Genomic DNA, 17,999 nt, shown 5'->3' with positions numbered 1-17,999 from the left:
GGAGTTAAATGTTGACCAGAATTAAAATGTTCATATTTATTGTTAGCATTGCTATCATGACATTAGCATCATTAGCCTGCCATCCACCGGCTTCGTCCTGCATCACTCCTGCAGTGATAGCTTTGCTAGCGCCGCGGTAGCTTCACACTATCGTGCCGTTACCATTGCTACCGTGCTGCTAATGCCGCGGTAAGATGAACTTGCCATGTGTAAAGAGTTTCACCATAGTTTGGAGAAGATTTGGGGTCTTAAACATGTCTTTAAGGCTTGCTACTAGATTATGGAGGAGCATTGCTGTGTGGATTTGATTGCATTCAGCAACAAGAGCACCGTTAGTGAGGTCAGGATGTTCGCTGTTCAGGATGTTCCCTAACTCATCTTAAAAGTATTGGATGGAGCATCACCATCATTCCGGTAAACACAGTTCTTTCACTGCTCCACAGCTCCATGCTGGGGGGCTTTATACCCCTCTAGCCAACGCCTGGCATTAGGCAGCATGGTGCCAACAGGTTCATGTTGTCTTATTCTATTGGCAGCACTTCTCTCAAAACAAGGAAAGCCAGGCAGGCCTAGTTTTGCCGGGCCGCCATTCTCTGGCTGCAGAGAATGGTCAATGGCATTTCAGCAATGGGCAGTTTGGGACCACAAGATCTGCTCTTTATTGTGAAAAAGGTTCGGTGGTCTGAAATGACCTCTATTCTGCTTCCTGACCTGGTCTAGGTGGTAAACTCAAGCCTTGCCCTAAGAGGCTTAAGATGTTGACCACATATTTACTAGATGTTAGATGTGCAGGGCCCAGGACCTCATGAACATGGCTAGTAATGCTACCGCGCCGTTTGCATGCTGGGCATCGTGGTAGTGATGCGGGGTGTGGCTGGTAGATGTGCGGTACCGATGCTAACACCATAGCAGCGATGCTAAGGCCGCATACTGGTGGAAGCATTAGTAGCATGTCGGCCACCAGCCTCGCCTAGCATCGCTACCGCAGTGTTAGCGCGTCGGCCACCAGCTTCACCCAGCAATAATACTGTGCTGTTAGCATCAATACTGCACTGTTAGCATTGTTAATGCACGGTTAGTATCGCTACCACGCTTTTTTTTAAGCCTCGCTTATGCCTTGGCCGACGCTTCAGGCCTGAGGTAGGGGTTGTCGCAAGGCCCGCTGCTAATACCGTGGTAGTGATGTTGGGTCGCCATGCTATCGCTACAGACTGCGTATTTGGGCCTCATTACCTCTGCAGTTCCTGGGGCCTCCACATTTCCAGCAGTTTGACTGCATCGCCTCTTTATTGTTGGGCCAATGAATGAAGGACGAATTTGAACTATACCTAAATGTTATTTTGGACGATTTGTGCGATTTGTACATATTAATAAAATTACTTATTAAAAACAGCCTTTAACTACACTCATTGTTAACCCAGTTGAAGCTCCTCATCGTTAAGGATTAGGCCCAGTAACTGTGCAATCCCTGCCTTGTTCGATTTAACCCAGATTTCAAAAGAGAACGACATTACGTAAAGTTCTTATTAGCATTAGCATACACTGGGTGACTATCCTGGTGCCAACAGTTAAAAGTCAAAGATCTGGTGATTATGTAGATATGAGAAAATGGGGGCTAAGAAGTTCGGTTGGAGTGCAAATCGGGATTATTACTTCCAGAAACAGGTTAGGAGTTCATGCAGGGATTGGAAGACCTGAAGCTCGTCGAAATATGGGACTTCTAAGCCGCGAATCAGGGCAGTTATGAGGATTCAGTCACGTCAACAACAACAAAAACAACTGCTAGCCGAAGCCTAGCAAACCCAAGGAACCAGTTACCGCTGAATGTAGCTTGGGCAAACGTTTGGGATACGTTTCTGAACAGGTTCCTTCTGAATTTATCAGTTTGTTGCTATAAAAACTGAGAAAGTCGGAAATGTCCACACAGTGTTTTCGTTAATTCGTTTTATCTCAAAAACGTCAACAAAAGCTAGACGTTGTCACAGCGCTTTCGTTTCTCATATATTCTTAAACACGTCAACAACAGCTAGTCAAGGCCTTGCAAACACCAAAGCAACACTGAATGTAGCTTCAGCAAACGTTTATATACTTTTTATAAACAAGTTCCCTCTCAATTGATCAGTGTAGTCCCGTAAAAACACCTGAAATGTCCACGAAATCACTACCCCGCCAGCCACCGGCCTCGTCTTGCATCGCAGTAGTAGCAACGCTATTGCTGCGTTAGCCTGCAGGCCTCCAGCCTCGCACAGCATCGCTATCAGGGTAGCGTCCTTGAATTGCACAATGCCAAAGGGAATTCATATTTATTGATTGAAAGTGTTAGCATCACTATCATGACATTAGCATCTCTACCGCGCCAGCCACCGGACTTTGCCGACTATCCTGGGACCAGTAGTTGAAAGTCAACGAGATTATTACTTCTAGCAATGGAAGACATAAAGCTTGTCAAACTTCGAACCAGGGATTCAGTCACGTCAACAACAACAACAACAACAACAACAACTGCTAGTCGAAGCCTAGCAAACCCAGGCACCAGTCACGTTTGGGTTACATTTCTGAACAGATTCCTTCTGAATTTATCAGTTCATTTATGAAATGTCCACACAGCGCTTTCATTTATCATATATTCTTAAACACGTCAACAACAGCTAGTCAAGGCCTTGCAAACACCATAGGCGTGCTAGCGATGCTGTAGCGCAGTAGCGTTGTTGCATTACCACAATGGCAATGGGAATTCCTATTTATTGAAAGTGTTAACATCGCTATCATGCCATCGCTATCGCCACTGGCCTTTACTGACTATCCTGGCGCCAGTAGTTGAAAGTCAAAGATCTGGTTATTATGTAGATACGAGAAAATGGAGGCTAAGTAGTGCAACCAGGGCAGTTATGAGGATTCAATCGTCGTCAACAACGACAACAACAACTGCTAGCCGAAGCCTAGCAAACCCAGGCACCAGTTACCGCTGAATGTAGCTTGGGCAAACGTTTGGGATACGTTTCTGAACAGATGCCTTCTGAATTTATCAGTTTATTGCTATAAAAACTGAGAAAGTCGGAAATGTCCACACAGTGTTTTCGTTTATTCGTTTTATCTCAAAAACGTCAACAACAGCTAGTCAAGGCCTTGCTAACACCAAAGGCGAACGTTTACATCCCTTATTTAAACACATTCCCTCAGATTGATCAATTTAGTCCCATAAAACACCTTTAATGTCCACAAAATATGTTTGTTTATTATTTTTATTGTGTTTTGTGTACTTATTTCGTGTACTTATTTACCAAGCTCATTTTGGGGAAATTAGCTTAGCATACTTTGTATGTATTGTTTTACTGGTATTATTAAAGTTAAAATATTGACTTAATAGTATTAATAAGTATTAATATTAGTAATAAATCGATAAACTATAAGCCTACATAACGCTCGCGCTACAGCCCTGCCTAAAACATGCGCGCCATCTGTCGGGCGGGCGGAGAAACGCAGCCAGGGTCAGCTGACCTGCCTTGAGCTCAATCACATGACGAGCAGCAGGGACGGCATGTAGGAAGCATTGGGGCGGATTTTTAACGCTAATATCGTCATTTGCGTGCGGTAAGTGCGTGTTTTTAAGGTCGTAACGGGGTATTTAAACGTCCGTGAACGTTTATTTGTGGTTTGGGAAGTTTAGAAGAGCTTGCAGTTGAGTTTTGCTGCATTAAGCTTCGTGTTGTTGTAATTGTCCGTTCCACCTTAAATAGTGCAGCAGTTACATTCTGGCGCCTGAGGCGCCAGAATGTAACTGCTGCACTATTTAAGGTGGAACGGACAATTACAATAAGACGTCAGAAAAAAACCCCAAAAAACTCATCTGCTTTTATCTACTGCAACTTTACAAGCTTTATTGAATATATTGATCAAAATAAAACATTAATTACATATTTAATCGAACATATTTGCTCTTTCTCTTGCAGGAACATGCAAAAATGGCATCTGCTGTGGAAAGGACTGATGATCTTGTGAAGGAGTATCTGATCTACAGAGGCTTCACCAGTGCCCTCAAACACCTGGATTCAGAAATCAAGGCTGACAAGGAGAAAGGGTTCCGGGTAGGCATCCATAGGCACACAGCGTCAGAGTGGGGTTGGGTGGGTTCTAGAGAAACCCACCGAGCCAGGATCATTGTGACTGGGACCAGAAGTCTGGACCCCTTAAAGCTCCCTTACGGAAAGTTCTTACACCATATACTCATCGATCAGAGAGGTTTGAGATGATTTCGGGCCTAAAATGTGCTTTTAATGGCATATTGTTGACATGGTGGAGGGATACAGGTGCAGTTTTGCAGCAAAAAGTAGTTCCCAAGGGAAAAAGGTCCTGATCAGATCTGCCACTGTTGTACCTGGTCAGCATTACGTATAAAACCTGGATGACGTGGGTGGGTTTAGTGTGGGTTTGGGTTTAGTTAGTAAAATTTGTTATATTTGTGTCTTGGTGATGGTTTACATCTTAAGCAGAAATAGAAATAGTGGAATATCTTAAATAATGTTGGGTAATGATAAGAAATTCTGTTTTGTTTATACTGTTATTATTACTATAATTATTATTATTATTATTAATATAGTGTTATTGATATAGTATTATCATTTTTGTTTGTAACTGGGAATTTCTTTACCCATTTTGGGGAATTATCTATAATTCTTGTTATTTTGTTTACACTACTTGTTTATATTTTATTTTGTGAAAATAATTTGTATCATTTTTATTTGTAATATGAAGTTTCTTAAACAATTTTGGGGAATTATCCAAAATTCAGTTTTAATTTTGTTTATATTTATATTGATTTGTGTTATTATTATTATTATTATTATTATAGTGTTATTGGTATAGTATATTTTTATTCATAACTTTGCATATCTCTAACAATTTTGGGGAATTATGTAAAATATTTTTTTTATAATGGATTTTTTGTTTTTGTTATTATTATTATTATTATTATTATTATGTTATTGATATAGTACTATTATTTTTATTTATAATGTGGAATTTCTTTACCAGGTTTGGCAAATTATCTGAAATTATGTTTTTATTTTGTTTATACGTTTTGTTGTTTTTGTTATTATTATTATTGTTATTATTATTATAGTGATATTGATAGTATATAGTTTGGATTTCTTTAACAATTGTGGGGAATTATCTGAGATTCAGTTTTTATTTTGTTTATAATTTTGTTTTTTGTTATTAAATTATAGTGTAATTGATATAGTATCATTTTTATTTATAATTTTGCATTTCTATAACAATTTGGGTAATTATCTAAAATTCAGTTTTTTTGTTTATAATGGATTTGTTTGTTTTTGTGTTTTAGTTATTATTATTATTATTATTATTATTAGTAGTAGTAGTATAATTATAATAGTGTTATTGATATAGTATTATTATTTTTATATATAACTTGGAACTTTACCCATTTTATCTAAAAGTCAGTTTTTATTTTGTTTATAATTTATTTGTTTTTGTTATCATTAAGATTATGATTTGTTATTATTATTGTTATTACTGTGTTACTGATACTGTATTTTCATTTTTATTTATAAGTGGGAATTTCTTTAACAATTTTGGGGACTATACTGATAACTGTTACCAACGTTTGTCGCAGGTTGATAAAATAATTGAGCAGCTCCAGCACTTCATTCAGAGCTTTGACCTGGCGGGACTGAAGGACTACTGGGGCTACCTGGACCGCAGGCTGTTCTCCAGGCTGGAGGACGTCTACAGGCCCACAGTCAACAAGCTGAGGACCAGCCTCTTCCGCTACTACCTTGTGCACACCATACAGGTAGGCTTTTACCTAGAGGCTGCTGTTTGCTGACCTCAGGTTTGTCCTTCTCTCACATCTAATGAACCACATGGATGATCTGGTTCCAATGGCGCCAAGGGGTCAAGGGTTGGGATAAATATATTAGGCAGCAAATGACCGGTCGGGTTCTGAAGGTGATGTGTTGGAAGCAGGAACCAGACTGTGATGGCTAGATAACTGGGTCAGAACATCTGCAAAACATCAGGCAGGTCTTGTGGGGTCGGTGGACAGTGGGCAACCGATGAACCACTGAGGCTCATTGATTCTCATGGCGATCCCACCTCTCAGCTTACAGGCCCTTAACGTGACGGCTCATGCTATACCCCGGTTTATTGACCGATTGATGGTCACTAATGATTGAGGTTAATGTGGAATGTCTTTGTCCTCCTCAGATGAAGAATCAGGAGAAGACTCAGGAGTTTTTCCAGAAGCAGGCGGCTGAGCTGCAGGGACAGGCAGAGTGGCGGGATTGGTTCGTTTTGCCCTTCATCCCGGTGCCGGAGCAGAACCCGGCCTTTTCGCCGTATTTCTCCCGCCAGTGGGCCGACACTTTCCTCGTCTCGCTCCACAACTTCCTCAGCGTTCTCTTCCAGTGCATGCATATCCTTACCCCAGTGCCTCTGCCTGACCTGACGGTTAACCACCACAAGGTTTCTGCATAATTAATTAGTATTTAAAAAAAACACTCCCCGGCCACTTTATCGGAAACCCCTGTACCCTGTAATTCCACCTTGTTGTTGTGCAGTTAGAGACTGCAGCTCATCGGTCATCTTTGTATTAGTCTTTCATCAGTGGCCAGTTCTTCACCACAGAGCTGCACCTGGCCAGATGTTTTTTGGTGGTGGAATGGACCACAAACCCCAGTAACATCTGGACAACGGCAGAAACCCCGTTGTCAGAAACTGACCAGCACAAGGCAAAAGGTGTTCCTAATAAAATGGCCAGCGAGTGGAAACACAAACTAGTAGGTGTTTCTAATAAAGTGGCCAGCGAGTGGAAGCACAAGCTAGTAGGTGTTTCTAATAAAGTGGCCAGTCTGGAAGCACAAGCTAGTAGGTGTTTCTAATAAAGTGGCCAGTCTGGAAGCACAAGCCAGTGAGTGTAATTCTGAAAAGCTAGGTGTCTCCAAATGTTTGGCCGTAGGTTGTTGTTCTACTGTGAAGCTCCTTAATATCCCCACCCCAGCCAGTCCTCCTGAGCTTTGATGCTGAAGTGCAGAAGACCACCAGCATCCAAGAGGAGAGCGAACAGCTGCGGCAGCTGGTGAGGCACTAACATCCCCCCACCCCACACACACACACACACACACCTATTCGGCCTCACCAGGAGAGTCTGTGCAGAGTAGCCAGTTAACCGTACCTACGCCTTCACCTGCACCTTTGCCACCATTAGCATCGCAATCGTGCTGCTAGAAAAGCTACCGCAGTGTTAGCAGCACTACCGTTCTGGCCGAAGTAGCTGAATGCATTCATTAGAAGAGGCGTCCACAAACATTTGGACATATAGTGTGTGTATATAATAGGTGGCTCCATCATCGTGAGGTCGGCAGTTCGATTCCCTGGTGGCTGGAAATTCCAGAGAGCAAACCGGGTGGGTAGGATGGTCCTCCTTCTCCCCCCCCCCCCATTGCTCACTCAGGTACTGCCAATAGAATAGGACTCTCTGGAGCAGATTAACAAACATGCACCTGTTGGTACCATGCTGCCTAATGCCAGATGTGGTCTAAAGGGGTGTAACCCCCTCCCAAGCATGTGGCAGCATTGGAACTGGGTTCTCTGGAATGATGGTGGTGCTCCATGCAATAATTTTGAACATGCTGACCTTATGGCTGAGCACAATCAAATCCTCACAGCAATGCTCCTCCAAAGTCTAGCAGAAAGCCTTGCCTTGTACAGCAGAGACAGTTACTCCAACAGTAACTGGGTGATCTCTTTCAGTAAATGGTAAACGAGCAGGTGTCCCAATACTTTTGTCAATAAAGTGTACCTATCATGTAGTTACGTTAGAAAGGCTTGCTGTTGTGGCGTCGACAGGAAGACGTGAGGTTTAGGGATCGGTGTTTGAAAGGAAACGATGGTATCAGTGCATCCCTCTCAGAATCCACAGTGAGTCATTCGTCCAATCAGGAGAGGAGTGGGTGTGCGAAGCTCACGCCCAGCAGTGTTTTACCATAGCCAGAAAGCTAACGCTCGCCGCTCTCGCTCTGTGTTTCAGTTGTTCGCGCTTCAAGGAGAATCGAAGGCCAAGAAAGCCGAGGAGATGGTGCATCACAAACTGCCCGCCTACGTCCAGCACATGGACCGACTCGGCGACACAGAGCTGTGAGGGCCTACTTTCAGAACGGGACGCGCCATTCTTGTTGGGATGGGGGTGGTGGTGTTTTTTTTTTTTTTTGTTTTGTTTTTTTTTTTTTAATAATTATTGCACTAAGGAAAAGACTCCTTGTTTTTAGCCTTTGTACAGAATTCAGATCTTTAACTTATTCCCACACTACTGGTACTACCCGTACTCTTTTTTTTTTTTTTTAAACAGGGAATAAAAGTGCCCTTGAGCTGGGATTTTTCCCCTCCCTACCGTCTACAGTCTTGTTTTTGTCGGGTTTCTGTTCTCGCTTCAGCTCGGCATTCGCCTTCAGCAGCTAGCGAATCCACCAGATCCTCAAGTCAGCTGACCGGGGACACATTGTATTGAGCTCAGTGTTGGGCTGAACGTCAAGATTCGAATGCTTTTTCCCCTTTTCCTTAGAGACGCTAAGTGACAAAAGTATTGGGACACACCTCTTAATCGTTGAATCCAGGGCTTCCATTCAGGCCCGCTGCCACGGCTGTATAAAGCTCACCGAATTCGGTTGGAGTCGGGTGTAATTTCTTCCTTCCTAGGTACTTCACCACCAACTCCCTTACTTGATGGCTGCGTTCCAAACCTGCTATTAGTGCTAACCATGTTAATGCCTATGCCTATCAAAAGCTCCTGTAGGTGTCCCAATACTTTTGTCCGTTTAGAGGAGCTTCCAGACTTTGAATGACCAGGACTGGAAACCTCTGGATTTAAGGTCCAGAGGTCCAGTGGGGGATAACGTGGCCACACATGGAGTTCCATCTTCTTCCTGTCTTGGCTGAGGGACTGCATAGGGACGGTCTTCTAGGTCTTAACGGTCTCCCCTTGGCAAGCTGCTGATTCTCAGAAAGTGGCCGAGCTCACACAGGCCTTATTGTTTTGTGTGTGTTTGCGTATGTGAGTGTGTGGGGTGGGTTGGGGGTGTGTGTTACCAGGAATGGTGAGGTTTGTATTGATTGGTCCACTCAGCAGAAGTTGATGGACAGTGTGAATGAGGACCAGTAACAGAGTGACCGTGTAGTCTTTGCATGTTCAGGAGAATGAGGTGTGTGTGTGTGTGTGTGTGTGTGTGTATGTGATGTCTTTGTCACAGGGACCTGGTGACGAGCCAGCGGGCCGCTAACCCCACCACTCCTTCCAGAAACTTCTTCTCCACCTTCTTGCCGCAGGGTCGAAGAACCCCGGCCCGAACGCCTCAGGGGGCTCCCGGTTCCTCCCCAACCCAAGCTGCCCTCGGCAGGAAGGACCCCACAGCCAGTCAGGTAAGAGTTTGTTTGTTTGTTACGGATGGGGATGTGACTGGAACGTTTGTTACGGATGGGGATGTGACTGGAACGTTTGTTACGGATGGGGATGTGACTGAATATTCCTTCTGGGTGGTGATTTGATTGGACCTTCGTTCCGGATAAGGATGTGATCAAAACTTTTGTTCCGGATGGGCATGTGATTGGAACTTTTGCCCCTGATGGGATGTGATTGGAACTTTTGCCCCTGATGGGGTGTGATTGGAACTTTTGCCCCTGATGGGGTGTGATTGGAACTTTTGCCCCTGATGGGGTGTGATTGGAACTTTTGCCCCTGATGGGATGTGATTGGAACTTTTGCTCCTGATGGGATGTGATTGGTACTTTTGTTTCCTGATGGGATGTGATTGGAACTTTTGCCCCTGATGGGATGTGATTGGAACTTTTGCCCCTGATGGGATGTGATTGGAACTTTTGCCCCTGATGGGATGTGATTGGAACTTTTGCTCCTGATGGGATGTGATTGGAACTTTTGCTCCTGATGGGATGTGATTGGTACTTTTGTTTCCTGATGGGATGTGATTGGTACTTTTGCCCCTGATGGGGTGTGATTGGTACTTTTGTTTCCTGATGGGATGTGATTGGTACTTTTGTTTCCTGATGGGATGTGATTGGTACTTCTGTTTCCTGATGGGATGTGATTGGTACTTCTGTTTCCTGATGGGATGTGATTGGTACTTTTGTTTCCTGATGGGATGTGATCGGAACTTTTGTTCTGGATGGGGATGTGATCGGAACTTTTGTTCTGGATGGGGATGTGATCGGAACTTTTGTTCCGGATGGGGATGTGATTGGAGCTTTTGTCCCGAATGGGTATGTGACTGGTACTTTTGTCCCCGATGGGGATGTGATCGGATATTCCTTTTGTGTGTGGCTGTGATTGGACCTTCGTTCCGGATGGGGATGTGATTGGAACTTCGTTCCAGGTGGGGTTGTGATTGGACCTTCGTTCTGGATGGGGATGTGATTGGAACTTTGTTCCAGGTGGGGATGTGATCGGACCTTCGTTCTGGATGGGGATGTGATTTTAATTTTGTCTTTTTAATTTTTTTATTTTTAGTCAGTAAAAGTTAAAGACCCCACAACCTCCAAGGACTCCAAGCTGGCAGTGACCATGGAGCCGATCACTGGTCACTCCAGACAGAAGAGACAACTGGACCATGAGAAGGAGAGGAAGGAACTGTTCTCCAAGCAGCAGGCACAGGTCTAACACCACTGAGTGCCTTTTGGTTTAGTATCTAGTACCACGGTTTTACTGCGTTAATGCTTAAACATTTAACTGTGTATAACCGTGTGTGTGTGTGTGTGTGTGTGTGTGTGTGTGTGTGTGCTCAGACTTCTGAAAAAAGGGCAGAAAGCTCAGACAACGAGGCTCAGCCTGAGAGTGAGGCCACAGACTCCCCCACCAATCAGGCGCGAGGTGGCAGCGAAGTGGGCGGGGCAGGGGTGGAGCAGCCCTTCATCAAGCTCAGTCAGGAGGAGTACGGCGAGCACCACTCGTCCATCATGCACTGCAGGTAGGCACTGACACACGGCCTGAGAGAAGGAGACACCTGGGATACCACTTGCCTACTAACTGCCCAGATAGCGTTTCCGATAACACGTCAAAACGTTTGTGGAGGTCGCTATGGCAACCGAAATGCTCTGTAATATTTTACAGTTTTACAGTTATTTTACAGTTATGCTAAGCAGTTGATGTTTGTCTGAGATGGAAAACGTAGTGTTTTGAGAGCCTAGTTGAGAGGACGTTGAGATTGGTGACAGTCTAAGTCAAGAGTTTGTTAGCGACGTTAGCCTAGCGCCTCCCGCTGCAAACCGAAGAAGCACACAACGGATACTCTGTGAGCCCAGATACTGTAGATCAGCCAAGGCATGTTTGGTGTCTGACGTGTGCTTCTTTGGTGTAAAATCGGAGATGCTAGGCTAATGTTGCTAACTAACACTGGGCTTAGATTGTCACCAATTTCTTCTCCCTTTCAGCTTCGCTCTCACTTCTATATTTTTGGATTTTAGACAAATGCTAATCAAAAAAAACCTCAACAGAGCTTAAACTTGAAAGTCTGAATTAGGGATGTCCCAATCTGATCCAGTGGCTCGAGATCGGGGGCCGATCCAGGCGTTTTCCCTGGGTAATTATTTTTTTTTAGGGTAGTTGGGGGGGGGGGGGGGGGGGGGGTCTATTAACGTCCATTAACACTACAGCAAACCTAAGGACCGGAAGTGGATGGGACCCTTAAAAGCAGATATCCGATCCATTAAAAATGCCTGTATTGGCCCCAGATCTCTGGATTAAGACTGTAGTAAGTCAAACCGTGTTAAAGTTGAGAGGGACATGAGATTGGTGACAGTCAAACTCCAGTGTTTGTTAGCGACATTAGCCTAGCGTTTCCGTTTCAGACCAAAGAAGCACACATCCTACACCAAACATGTCTTGACTGATCTACTGCATCTGGGCTCAGTGACCAATCATGGTCATTTGATTTCTTACCACACTGCTCCTTTAACCATGTCAGCTCCGTCTGCCCATTGTGTTGTCCGGCATTCGCCCATGCAGTTCTTCTCGAACCCGTCTGTATGTGCTCCTGTGTGACAGGGTGGACTGCTCGGGCAGGAGAGTGGCCAGTCTGGACGTGGACGGTGTGGTGAAAGTTTGGTCCTTCAACCCGATCATGCAGACCAAAGCCACCATCATGTCCAAATCTCCTCTGCTGTCGCTGGAGTGGGCCACCAAGCCAGACAGACTGGTGAGAGACCACCCGCTCATGCTCTTTCACACGTTCCTACAGGAGCAAGCCGGAGGTTAAGAGCTCCTGAGCCCCCCGAATAACGCTGGTCCTCTCATGGTACTCGTGTTTAGGACGGGGGTTCATCGTTTAATTTTTCGATGTTATTATGATGACCTCTGGTTGTGGTGTGAAGGTAAGGCTGTGTGTTGTGTTGACCGGTCTGCAGTTGCTGTTGGGCAGTGGGGTCGGCACCGTGAGGCTCTACGATACGGAGGCTAAGAAGAATCTGTATGAGATGAGCATAGACGACGCTCACCCGCGGTAAGTCTTTCTGCATATTAATATTAAATAAATAAATACATGAATTCATTTGATTGGTTAATTAATTGTTTAATTAATACATTAATTGGCTCATTCATTTATGCATTACTTTATTTATTCATTCGTTCAAAAAGGGCTGTCCAGACCTGACCACATATCAAACTATTTGTTAATTCATTTAAAGAATAATATTAAAATAATACATCAAATAATGCTAATATTAAATCAATATTTAATATGAATCTACTTTTATTTTATTAGCTCTTTTTATTTTTATATTAATTGTTGTATTCTACAAATGTCTATGTACATTATTAAGTAACTATTCTGGATATTAATGCTATTGGAGCTTCATATTGGATATTAATGCTATTAGAGCTTCATACTGGATATTAATGTCATTCATACTGGATATTAATGTTATTAGAGCTTCATACTGGATATTAATGCTATTAGAGCTTCATACTGGATAGTAATGTTATTAGAGTTTCATACTGAATAGTAATGTTATTAGAGCTTCATACTGGATATTAATGTTATTAGAGCTTCATACTGGATATTAATGCTATTAGAGCTTCATACTGGATATTAATGTCATTCATACTGGATATTAATGTTATTAGAGCTTCATACTGGATATTAATGTCATTCATACTGGATATTAATGTTATTAGAGCTTCATACTGGATATTAATGCTATTAGAGCTTCATACTGGATAGTAATGCTATTAGAGCTTCATACTGGATAGTAATGTTATTAGAGCTTCATACTGGATATTAATGTTATTAGAGCTTCATACTGAATAGTAATGTTATTAGAGCTTCATACTGGATATTAATGTTATTAGAGCTTCATACTGGATATTAATGCTATTAGAGCTTCATACTGGATATTAATGTTATTAGAGCTTCATACTGGATATTAATGCTATTAGAACTTCATTCTGGATATTAATGCTATTGGAGCTTCATATTGGATATTAATGCTAATAGAGCTTCATACTGGATATTAATGCTAATAGAGCTTCATACTGGATATTAATGTTATTAGAGCTTCATACTGGATATTAATGCTATTAGAGTTTCATACTGGATATTAATGTTATAAGAGCTTCATACTGGATATTAATGTTATTAGAGCTTCATACTGGATATTAATGCTATTAGAACTTCATTCTGGATATTAATGCTATTGGAGCTTCATATTGGATATTAATGCTAATAGAGCTTCATACTGGATATTAATGCTAATAGAGCTTCATACTGGATATTAATGTCATTCATACTGGATATTAATGTTATTAGAGTTTCATACTGGATATTAATGTTATTAGAGCTTCATACTGAATAGTAATGTTATTAGAGCTTCATACTGGATATTAATGCTATTAGAGTTTCATACTGGATATTAATGTTATAAGAGCTTCATACTGGATATTAATGTTATTAGAGCTTCATACTGGATATTAATGCTATTAGAGTTTCATACTGGATATTAATGTTATTAGAGCTTCATACTGGATATTAATGTTATTAGAGCTTCATACTGGATAGTAATGTTTTTAGAGCATCATACTAGATAGTAATGTTATTAGAGCTTCATACTGGATATTAATGTTATTAGAGCTTCATACTGGATATTAATGTTATTAGAACTTCATACTGGATATTAATGATATTAGAGCTTCATACTGGATAGTAATGCTATTAGAACTTTATTCTGGATATTAATGTTATTGGAACTTTATTCTGGATATTAATGTTATTAAAACTTCATACTTGATATTAATGCTATTAGAGCTTCATACTGGATATTAATGCTATTAGATCTTCATACTGGATATTAATGTCATCAGAACTTCATACTGGATATTAATGTTATTAGAGCTTCATTCTGGATATTAATGCTATTAGAGCTTCATACTGGATATTAATGCCATTAGAACTTGAAAGCACTATATTAATAAACGATGTGAGGCACGGTTTCCATGGTGATTTATCAGGTCCTAACATAAATGCTTATTTTGAAGGATCTGCTCAAAACTGTAAAGTCACTTGAAGGTCTGCGTGTCTTTTGCAGGATCTTGTCATTGGCCTGCAGTCCCAGCGGGACGTCCTTCGTGTGCTCAGCGGCGGCGAACATGTCCCGTCCAGGGAGCATAACCGAGACGATGCCTCGTGCATCTCTCCCCGTCTCCGGGCAACTGTTGCTCTGGGACACCAAGACAGTGAAGCAACAGGTACCTCTCCACAGTCTGCTGCATTTCTAGCAATCCTTCCAGCAATTCTTTCAAAGTCCTCTAGGTCGTCAAGACCTTAACTTGACCTCCACCTTGGTGCCAGGCAGCTGCTTAGAGGAGCCCCTGGCTGCTGATTGTTGGGACCAGTCTAATGCAGCAAAACCTGCATGATCTGCACTCACGAAGTGTACCATTAGGACAAAAGTATTGGGACACCTGCTCATTCAGTGTTTCTTCTGAAATCAAGGCTATTAAAACATAGCTGTCTCTGTTGTTCACGAAAGAAGGCTTTCTGCTAGACTTTGGAAGAACATCACTGTGAGAATTTGATTGCATTCATCATCCCAAACTCCCCAGCCATTCCAGAGGGACTGGATGGAGCCCCATCATTCCAGGGAGCCCAGTTCTTTCACAGCTCCACATACCCCTCTAGCCCACGCCTGGCATTCGGCATGGTGGTCCCAATAGGTTCATGTGTGTTTATCTGCCCCAGAGAGTCCTATTATATTGGCAGTACTTCTCTACAGGGAGAAAGTCAAAATAGCTGAATGCATTTGTTACAAGGGGTGTCCACAAACATTTGGACATGTAGTATTCTTTTGTTCTGCTAGCTTGTTGAGTCGTTAAAGTCATTAAAAGTGTGTGTGTGTGTGTGTGTGTGTTGTAGCTGCAGTTTGCTCTGGAGCCCGGCCCCGTGGCTGTTAACTGCACTGCCTTCAACCACAATGGGAACCTGCTGGTGACCGGAGCTGCCGACGGCAGGATTCGCCTGTTCGGTAAATCCTTTCGTTTTTTAATGAATGCTCTGGTTGTTGTTGTTGTTGTGGCACACCTTTGATGTCCAACCGGTAAAATGAAACCGTCTTGTGCAGATATGCAGCGGTACGAGAGTGTGATGAGCTGGAAAGCCCACGATGGTGAGGTGTACAGCGTAGAGTTCAGCTACGATGAGAACACTGTGTTCAGCATCGGGGAGGACGGCAAGGTCAGTTCCATCAGTGTGAGAGTCTTCTCTAGACAACTCCTTCTCTCTCTCTCTCTCTCTCACTTTCTCCCCTTCTTTCCACTTTATCCCTACCTCTCTCTCCCAGTGCTATTCCACTCTCTCCTTTTCCTGCCTCCCCCCCCCCCTCTCTTTCACTCTCTCTGTCTCTCTCCATCTTTCCTCACTATTCTCTTTCCCTCTCTGTCTCTCTCTTTCTCTGTTCAATCTTGCTCTCGCACTCTCTCTCTCTCTCTCTCTATCTCTCTCCCCTTCCTCTCTGCTCAATCTTGCTCTTGCAAGCTCTCACTCTCCCTCTCTCTGGTCTCACAAGCTCTCTCTCTCCTCTGTTCCTCTCTGCTCAATTTTGCTCTCATAAGCTGTCACTCTCTCTGGCTCTCCTCCCTAACTCTCCGCTCTATCTTGCTCTCGCACTCTCCATCTGTCTCTCTCTCTCTCCTCCCTCTCTGCTCTATCTTGCTCTCACACGGCCACTTCCTAACCCTCTCTGCTGTCTCCTCTATCTTGTTTTCTCCACTACTGCTCTAGTCAACTCTGTGGAGCCATTTATTCATTAAACACAATAGCCTGTCTGTCTATCTGTCTATCTGTCTGTCTGTCCTCTCCAGTTCATCCAGTGGAACATCCACCGCTCTGGCGTGAAGCAGTCGGAGTACTCGCTATCCCAGGATGCCGTGGGGCCGTTTGTGCTGTCGGGCTACAGCGGCTACAAGCAGGTCCAGGTGCCGCGAGGCCGACTCTTCGCGTTCGACTCTGAAGGGCAGCACGTCCTCACCTGCTCCAGCTCCGGAGGACTCATCTACCGGGTAAACACCTGCACACACCCGCACTCCGCCGAGATATCGCCTTGCAGCCTAGCATCAGGCACTTTATTAGGCACGCCTGCTCCTTCATGCTGTTATTTAATCGGCCAATCGCGTGGCAGCGGCGCAGTCCATACAGCCCCACAGATACGGGTCAGCCCCTTTAGGTACTTATGATGGCCTAAAAATTAGAATTGGGGCAGAGGGGAGGAACTCGATCACCACCACCATGTCCAACTTTGAGGAGGATGAGCTGCAACAGCAGAAGAACCGCATCAGTTTCTACTTCTGGCCGCAAAGACCAGAAAGCTGAGGTCGCAGCGGCTCAGCACAGGCTCACCAACACGGGGCAGTTGAAGACTGGACCTGGTCTGATGAACCTGAACACAGATGGCAGGGTCAGAATGTGGTGTCAGCAGAGCACGAGTCCATGGGTCGTCTCGAGGTCGTCTCAGACTGCATATGGTAGAATGTTACTGTATGTAATAACAACTTGTATATGTGTGCTGTGTCGTCCTCTGTGCAGCTGAATAAAGGGGAGACGGGCCTGGAGAGCGTGCTGTCCCTGGGAGGTCACAAGGCTCCGGTCGTGACGGTGGACTGGTGTTCGGCTGTGGACTGTGGGACGTGCCTCACGGCCTCCATGGACGGAAAGATCAAATTGAGCACGCTGCTGGCTCAGAAACCCTGATCCCAGCCTGTCTGCCACAGCCTTTATTACAGTTAACCCTTAAGCCCCGCTCAACTGAGATCTACGATCTCCGATCTACGGACGCGGATCTACAAAGCTGCTAGACCCTTAGCTAGTCCAGTCACTCCTACCAGTTACAAACTGGACGGTAGATCAGAATTACGACCAAATGTAAGCTCCACTGTCCATGTCTAGAAAGCAGCAAATAGGGATTTTTTCGTTATGGTTGTGTTTCTGATCCTAGTTCCAGTCCCGCTTGAGATCTAAAGGATGCCAGACGACGTTTACATTGAGAACATGGTAAACAGACCAGATCTAATGGAACGGTATGGTTTCACTTTAATCAGAGGGATCGTTTAGGGCATTAGTTCACGCTGAATACGTCTCTGGAAGCAGGAAAAAGCTTAGTCGGCCTAGTGTGTACAGAAATCTCCAGTTCTCACAGTGTTACACATTTGCATATCGTCATGCAGATCAAAATGAGTATTAAAATGATGTGAACAGAAGCATGTGTGTGTGTGTGTGTGTTTACCCATGTACCCATTCATTACTCAGGTAGAAGTGGAGATACTAGGGTTTAAAAAGATTCAATAGTATCAACTGAAGCTTTTTACTCCAGTAAAAGTGTAAAAGTACTGGTTTCAGAACTACTTCAAGTAGAAAAGTAAAAGTAATGGAAAGAAAACAAAGGCCTGAAGCTTAGGCCGCGCCACAGGGGTCTATAGTGCCCCTCCCCAAAAA

The 17,999-nt window shown here is 43.7% G+C and overlaps 1 protein-coding gene across 1 annotated transcript; it reads left to right on the top strand.

Annotated features, from left to right (window-relative positions):
* Nucleotides 1-3,506: 3,506 nt before the first annotated feature.
* On the top strand, nucleotides 3,507-17,764 carry wdr91 (WD repeat domain 91). The gene is made up of 16 exons (XM_072662325.1): nucleotides 3,507-3,591; nucleotides 3,951-4,085; nucleotides 5,633-5,812; nucleotides 6,226-6,433; nucleotides 7,014-7,096; nucleotides 8,048-8,154; nucleotides 9,264-9,432; nucleotides 10,535-10,678; nucleotides 10,810-10,991; nucleotides 12,068-12,218; nucleotides 12,427-12,521; nucleotides 14,602-14,761; nucleotides 15,429-15,537; nucleotides 15,634-15,746; nucleotides 16,373-16,570; nucleotides 17,094-17,764. The coding sequence occupies exons 2-16, from the start codon at nucleotides 3,963-3,965 to the stop codon at nucleotides 17,256-17,258; spliced, it is 2,187 nt and encodes a 728-aa protein (XP_072518426.1). The 5' UTR covers nucleotides 3,507-3,591; nucleotides 3,951-3,962; the 3' UTR covers nucleotides 17,259-17,764.
* Nucleotides 17,765-17,999: the final 235 nt, after the last annotated feature.

Source organism: Salminus brasiliensis, chromosome 18 (assembly GCF_030463535.1).
Source record: "Salminus brasiliensis chromosome 18, fSalBra1.hap2, whole genome shotgun sequence".
NCBI classification, from domain to species: Eukaryota; Metazoa; Chordata; class Actinopteri; order Characiformes; family Bryconidae; genus Salminus; species Salminus brasiliensis.
Note: the sequence above shows the minus strand (reverse complement) of the source record. Positions and strands in the feature narration are given on the sequence as shown.